General features: G+C 43.5%; 1 protein-coding gene across 1 annotated transcript; it reads right to left on the bottom strand.

Annotated features, from left to right (window-relative positions):
* Nucleotides 1-429: 429 nt before the first annotated feature.
* Nucleotides 430-6,929, bottom strand: LOC109218499 (the record flags this gene model as incomplete). The annotated part of the gene is made up of 8 exons (XM_019382863.1): nt 6,321-6,929; nt 3,935-6,243; nt 3,186-3,738; nt 2,806-3,077; nt 2,359-2,757; nt 1,305-2,262; nt 932-1,058; nt 430-838 (listed from the first exon to the last, which is right to left on the bottom strand). Coding segments are annotated over exons 1-8 (5,636 nt in total), but the record flags the coding sequence as incomplete, so codon positions are not given.
* Nucleotides 6,930-7,603: the final 674 nt, after the last annotated feature.

Below are 7,603 nucleotides of genomic sequence, written 5' to 3'. Positions count from 1 at the left end.
GTTGCCGAATTCTGCATTGTGACATGCTCGTGAAACAAAGTGAACGTCCTCATTTGGAATCCCGTCATTCATCTTGCTTGACCCTCCTTTGTCGATGACTAATGCCTCCTCATGACGACGCCTTCAAAAGCTGCCCCAGTTTCCAATTTGGGGGGAAATATTAAATTTTATTATGATGAGACCGAACCCACAGGGCTGCCTACGTATCCCCTCTTAAACGGGAATCAAGTCAAACGTAGTTCATTTACATTAAGAAGCAATACATAGAAAAGAAGAGGTTACCAGATATGCCTCTAGACGTAGTATCTCTTGACTGCATCTGCGTTGATGGGCTTGGGCCATACTTCACCATCCATTTCTGCTAAAATCAGTGCTCCTCCAGTCAATACCCGATGCACCATGTACGGACCTTGCCAATTTGGTGCAAACTTTCCTTTGGCTTCATTTTGGTGCGGGAATATGCGCTTCAAAACCAATTTGCCCGGTTTGAACTGCCGTGGTTTCACTTTCTTGTTGAAGGCTCTGGCCATCCTATTTTGATAGAGTTGACCATGGCAAACTGCATTCATTCTCTTCTCGTCAATAAGCATTAGTTGTTCGTACCGATTCTTCACCCATTCTGCATTGCTCAGCTCGGCTTCCTGGATGACCCTCAAAGATGGTATCTCAACTTCCGCAGGTAATACGGCTTCAGTTCCATAGACCAGAAGATAAGGCGTTGCCCCAGTTGATGTTCTGACTGTAGTGCGATATCCAAGGAGAGCAAATGGTAGCTTCTCATGCCAATGCTTGTAGTTATCAATCATCTTCCGCAATATCTTCTTTATGTTCTTGTTGGCTGCTTCAACGGCTCCATTCATCTGAGGTCGATAAGGAGTGGAATTTCGGTGAGTAATCTTGAACTTATCACATATTTCTCGCATCAAGTCACTATTGAGATTGGCTCCATTATCTGTAATGATTGACTCAGGAATTCCAAATCGGCAAACGATGTTGTTGCGGACAAAATCTGCTACCACCTTCTTTGTAACTGACTTGTAAGAAGAGGCTTCTACCCACTTTGTAAAGTAATCAATAGCTACCAAGATAAATCTATGCCCATTTGATGCGGCAGGCTCAATAGGGCCAATGACGTCCATGCCCCAAGCTGCGAATGGCCAAGGAGAACTCGTCACATTGAGTTCATTCGGCGGGACTCGAATCAAATCACCGTGAATCTGACACTGATGACATTTCTGTACAAAACGAATGCAATCTGTTTCCATGGTCATCCAAAAGTAACCTGCTCGGAGAATTTTCTTTGCCAAAGTAAACCCATTCATGTGAGGCCCACATGTTCCTGCGTGTATTTCTTCAATCAGCTTGGTTGCTTCCCCAGCATCTACACACCTCAACAGTCCTAAATCTGGGGTCCTCCTATATAGGATTTCGCCGTTTAGGAAAAAGTGATTTGCCAATCTCCTAAGCGTTCTCTTCTGGGTACTGGTTGCTCCTTCAGGGTAATCCCTTGTCTTGAGATACCTCTTAATGTCATAATACCATGGTTCCCCGTCTGGCTCTTCATCCACATGGAAACAATAAGCTGGCTGATCTTGCACATTCACCTTGATGGGGTCTATGTAGTTCTTATCTGGATGTTGAATCATGGAAGACAAAGTTGCCAAAGCATCTGCGAACTCATTTTGAACTCTTGGAACATGCTTGAAGTCCACCTTGATAAACTTCTTACACAACTCCTTTACACAATGTAAGTACGGTAGGATTTTCGTATTCTTTGTATTCCATTCGCCTTGTACTTGATGAATCAGCAAGTCTGAATCACCTATAACCAATAACTCTTGGATGTTCATATCAACGGCCATTCTGAGCCCAAGTATACAAGCCTCATATTCTGCCATGTTGTTGGTGCACGGAAACCGAAGTTTCGCTGAGATTGGATAATGCTGTCCAGATTCTGAAACTAATACTGCTCCAACTCCGACTCCTTTGAAGTTTGCCGCTCCGTCAAAGAACATTCTCCAACCAGAATATGCTTCTGAAATGTCTTCTCCAGCAAATAATACTTCTTCATCTGGGAAGTACGTCCTAAGTGGCTTGTATTCTTCATCCACAGGATTTTCTGCAAGGTGGTCAGCTAACGCTTGTCCTTTGATGGCCTTCTGAGTAACATACACGATGTCAAACTCACTTAGCAAAATCTGCCACTTCGCCAGCTTTCCTGTAGGCATAGGTTTCTGAAAGATGTACTTGAGCGGGTCCATCCTGGAAATGAGATAAGTGGTGTATGCTGACAAGTAATGCCTCAACTTTTGTGCAACCCAGGTTAAGGCACAACAAGTGCGTTCCAACAAAGTATACCGTGCTTCATACGGTGTGAACTTCTTGCTCAAGTAATATATGGCTTGCTCCTTCCTCCCAGTTTCATCATGCTGACCCAAAACACATCCAAATGCATTATCTGATACGGACATGTATAACAACAGCGGCCTTCCAGGTTCCGGAGGTACCAGCACCGGTGGATTTGATAAATATTCCTTGATCCTATCAAAAGCTCGTTGACATTCCTCTGTCCATTTGGTAGTGGCATCTTTCCTCAACATCTTGAATATTGGTTCACAAATCACTGTTGATTGGGCTATGAAACGGCTGATATAGTTAAGGCGACCAAGGAAGCTCATCACGTCCTTCCGATTCTTTGGAGGTGGCAGGTCTTGGATAGCCTTTATCTTTGAAGGATCCAACTCTATGCCCCTTCTACTGACAATGAAACCTAATAATTTTCCAGCTGGAACTCCGAATGCACACTTTGCGGGATTCAGCTTCAAATTGTACCGCCGCAACCTATCAAAGAACTTCTTCAGGTCTACCAAGTGATCTGAACTCTTCCGTGACTTGATGATGACATCGTCCACATAGACCTCAATCTCTTTATGGATCATGTCATGAAAAATAGTTGTCATAGCTCTCATGTATGTAGCACCTGCATTCTTGAGTCCAAAAGGCATCACCCGATAACAATACACCCCCCAAGGTGTGATAAAGGCTGTCTTCTCAGCATCATCTTCATCCATCAAAATCTGGTGGTAACCGGCAAAGCAATCAACGAATGACTGCAACTCATGCTTTGCACAATTATCAATGAGTATGTGAATATTCGGGAGTGGGAAATCATCCTTTGGACTAGCCTTGTTGAGATCCCGATAATCCACACATATTCTGATCTTCCCATCCTTTTTTGGTACTGGTACTATATTGGCCAACCATGTGGGATACTTTGTGACTCGGATGACATTTGCCTTAAATTGCTTGGAGACTTCTTCTTTGATCTTCAAACTTAAGTCCGTTTTGAATTTTCTTGTTTTTTGCTTTACCGGGGGACAAGATGGATCCGTTGGCAACTTATGGGAAACAATATTGGTGCTTAAACCAGGCATGTCGTCATACGACCAAGCGAACACATCGACGTATTGTCTCAGAAGATCCACATATTTCTCCTTTTCTGATGGCGTCAAATGGACACTAATTCTTGTTTCTTTTATAGACTCTGAATTCCCCAAATTTATAAGCTCTGTTTCATCCAAATTTGGTTTTGACTTGTTCTCAAACTGCTCAAGTTCTTTAGTTAATTCTGCAGGCGGCACGTCTTCTTCATATTCTTCAAGATCTTGCTTGTTATTTTGTTCACTTGTTTCATTGCATGTCACATTCACGGTGTCAGCATTTTTATTAATTTGTTTGCTGAAAAATAAAATAAAATAAAAAGAAAGAAAATTAATAAAGACAAAAAATTTAAATGTAAAATGAAAAAGCATATTCAGATTTTGCATTTAAGCTTCCAAAAGATCGAGGCAAACAACATAAAAATCATAGACACGATTCAGGCCTCAATTTTGAATCGTGTTGTTTAAAAAAAGTACTAATACAATCGATCTACCAAGACTCCCGGCGAACCGGGGACGGGGTACAAGTCCAATTGTTCAAAACATCTCCAGGTGCGGCATCCCAAATAGTTGGTGTCTCAGTGCAATCATTCAGAATCACATTGCAATCGGCAAGGAATAGGTTCCTGATTCCTTCAACGAGGTCGTCTTCAGCATCTTCATCTAGCTCATGAATAGTAACTGTCTTGGGGAATGACTGGCTTAGCGGCAGGATAGGCTGTGGCAGGACAATGTCACTTTTCTTCTTGAGACGAGCCTCCGAGACTTCTTTTGGAGTGGGTTCGTACCCTAGGCCAAAGGTGTTGTTCTGCCCTGGTAGCTGAATTGGCTCCACTATTCCATGCAACCTTGCTCCAAGTCCTCGACCAGGCTCGAAGCCATTCTTCAACATTTCTGATGCCACCATCACGAACACACTTGGCAACTTTATCTCTTTGCCTCGAGTAGCAATCATAATTTCTTCAATGTGGAAAGTGGCTCCATCCAGCCTCTCCACACTTTCAATGACAGGGATTGAATTCCCGGGGTAAATGGGATTGCTTGCTTCTCCATGAATCACAACTTCCTGGTGATTCCACACAAACTTCACGTTCTGGTGCAAAGTGGAAGGGACTGCACCAGCCATGTGAATCCACGGCCTTCCCAACAACAAATTATAAGTAGCAGATATGTCTAACACCTGAAATTCAATGATAAACTCCACAGGCCCAATTTGTAATGCTAAGTCAATTTCACCAATAGCGCTCCTTTGCGCTCCATCAAAAGCTCTAACATTCACATGACTCTCACGAACTTTTCCAATGTCAATTCCCAAAGCTTTGAGGGTAGTGAAAGGACATATATTAAGTGCAGAACCATTATCGATCAAAACCTTAGAAACAAACTTATCCCTGCACTTGACAGTGAGATGCAAAGCTTTGTTGTGACTTAGACCTTCAGGCGGCAATTCATCCTCGTGAAAAGAAATCTTGTGGGCTTCTAAAATTTGGGCTACCATAGTTTCCAAATGTTCACTAGTTGTCTCGGCTGGTACATATGCTTCATTGAGTACTTTTACCAAAGCATTCCTGTGGCTATCAGAACTCATCAATAATGACATGAGAGAAATTTGAGCCGGCGTCTTCTTCAGTTGGTCTATAACAGAGTATCCGCTACATTGCATTTTTCTCCAAAACTCTTCTGCTTCAGCTTCTGTTACGGACTTCTTCTGGTTGATGTCCTTACTTGAAGTTCCTCGTGATGCTTCTTCAGGAACATAACACCGGCCGGATCTCGTCATACCTGCAGCAGCAGCTTCTACAACTAATTTTGCCTTTCCTTTGTTCCTTACATCAGACTGATAGTCCCAAGGAACTGCTTTGGTTTCAAATGAGGGTGTCTGAGCAACTAGAGCCATGATCCTGGGTTTCGGAGGGAGTACCTCCACCTCAATTGGTGCTCGCACTTGCACTGTGATGACAGGAGCAATGAAGGCAGATGACACAACCTTTTTCTCGCCTTCAATTGGTATAATTGTTCCTTCCAAATTCCAATCCTCATCAGTAGATATCATGTTAATACCGGTATCATCGTGATTTGGAAGAGGGTTGTTGTTCACATTCGGGGGAGCTCCCTTAAGCTGAATGGTTCCTGATTTGATCAACTCTTCAATCTTATCTTTGAGAGTAAGGCAATTTTTTGTGTCATGTCCAGTCACACCAGAGTGATATGCACAACGTTTGGTCCCATCATACCATCCTGGGAGGGGGTCGGAAACTCTTCCTGGGACTGGTTGGAGTACTCCTGCGGCTTTCAACCTTTCATACAACTGGGCTAAAGGTTCAACTAGGGGTGTATAGGTTTTGGCTGGTTTTCTTTCAAAGCTCGGGCGAGGTCTAGGTGCATTTGGGCGGTTTTGTGATTGGTAGTGGGGTTGAGATGGATATGTGGGTTGGTAATGTGATGGATTCTGGTATGTGGGTGCTCGGGGTGGATAATAGGTTGGTTGGGTATTATAAACAGGATAGGGAATGGGCGAAGGTTGGTAATAAGGTTGAGGAGTTTGGGTGTATAGGCTATAGTATGAAGGTTGGGGTAATGGGTTTTGGTAGGTTAACATTTGGTTAGGCCTGCGGTCTTGGACGGTCATAACAGCGGATACTTCTTTCTCATTCTTCTTACTTGCTCCTCCAATAGTTCCTGACTGGATTGCCTTACTCGTTGCTTGTAGTGCTGCCAAGTTTGTTCTCTTTCCAGATTTGAGACCTTCCTCTATAACGTCTCCCATCCTAACAACTTCCGATGCCCCAGCATGCTTATCAATCTCTCATAGTATGTCGCATCCGTTTGAGATCGAATAAAAGTAGTTGTCATCTCATCCTCTCCCATCGGGGGTTGGACTCTTGCTGCTTCTGCCCTCCATCTCATGGCATACTCTCTAAAGGATTCTGTTGTTTTCTTCTCCAACGTCATCAAATAGAATCTATCTGGGTTGGTCTCGGTGTTAAATCTGAATCTGTCCATGAATTCTTGCGCCATGACACTCCAACTGCGCCATTTCTGTGGATCTTGACTTGTGTACCGATCAAGGGCTTCCCTTGTAAGACTCCTTATAAAAAGCTTCATCCTGATAGCTTCATCCTTTCCCACTCCAACTAACTTATCACAATACGACCTCAAATGGGCTCGCGGGTTTCCTTTTCCATCAAACATGTCAAATTTTGGTACTTTATATCCTGTAGGTAAATCGACGTCGGGATGAACACATAGATCCTCATACTCCAAACCTTCCGTACTCCTAACGGTTTTCAAACTTTTGAATGCTTCCTTTAACTCACGGATCTCCTTCGCCGTATACTCGTCGGCTTTGGCCCTTACTTCTTTTTCTGCTTCCTGATACTGATACACTTCGGAGTGAAGTTGGTGAGGCATAGGGGTAGTAAAAGGTTGTGCTTTCGCTACATATACCGGTGGAACATGCTGCATGTTAGGAATAGCGATATGTGCCATCGGTATGTGTTGGGTTACATGGTGATTTTGGGTTAGCGGGGTGCTTTGGGCTGGTGGTGGTTGGGAAACATATGATGTGGTAAAAGTCGATGGGTTGGCTTGTTGCGGTTAGCATGTGCGTTAGTGGATGTTGGCTTGTTGTTGTGAAGTGGAGGGTTTGGTGGAAGATGTTCCGGGATAGGTGAGTCAAAGATGGGAAAGGTGGTGGGATAGGTGCATTTGTCCTTTCTTCGGGAAGTGGTGTGTTGAGGCTGATAGAAAGATTGGTAAGGTTCCGAAGCCGTTCAGTTTCACCTTGCAGGTTAGCCACTTGTTGCGACAACTGGGCGATGTGTTCATCACGAAGGGTAACCTCCCTTCCGTCCGAAGCCTCAGGTTCGTCTCGTTGAACAGTGACAAGTCCCAAGCCTGTCATATTAGATGTGTTTGAACCAGTCATGTTGGTAGTTGCTCGTGCCTTGGATCTCGTGAAGTATGGGTGTTCAGCCAGTTCGCAGTCAACACAAATCAACCTTGGGGAGTGATAAAATAGAAAAACCTTTAAAAAGAAATAAAGACATTGTTAGTAAGTGGTGATTAAATTTAAAAGCAAGTATATCACATAACAAACAAATCACGTAATAATACAAATAAGTCAAGCAATGATAAGCGTGTCCTAGTATGCACGGGACCTC

The sequence above is a fragment of the Nicotiana attenuata genome, unplaced genomic scaffold, assembly GCF_001879085.1.
Source record: "Nicotiana attenuata strain UT unplaced genomic scaffold, NIATTr2, whole genome shotgun sequence".
NCBI classification, from domain to species: Eukaryota; Viridiplantae; Streptophyta; class Magnoliopsida; order Solanales; family Solanaceae; genus Nicotiana; species Nicotiana attenuata.
The sequence above is the reverse complement of the archived record's forward strand: the minus strand, read 5'-3'. Positions and strand labels throughout refer to the sequence as shown.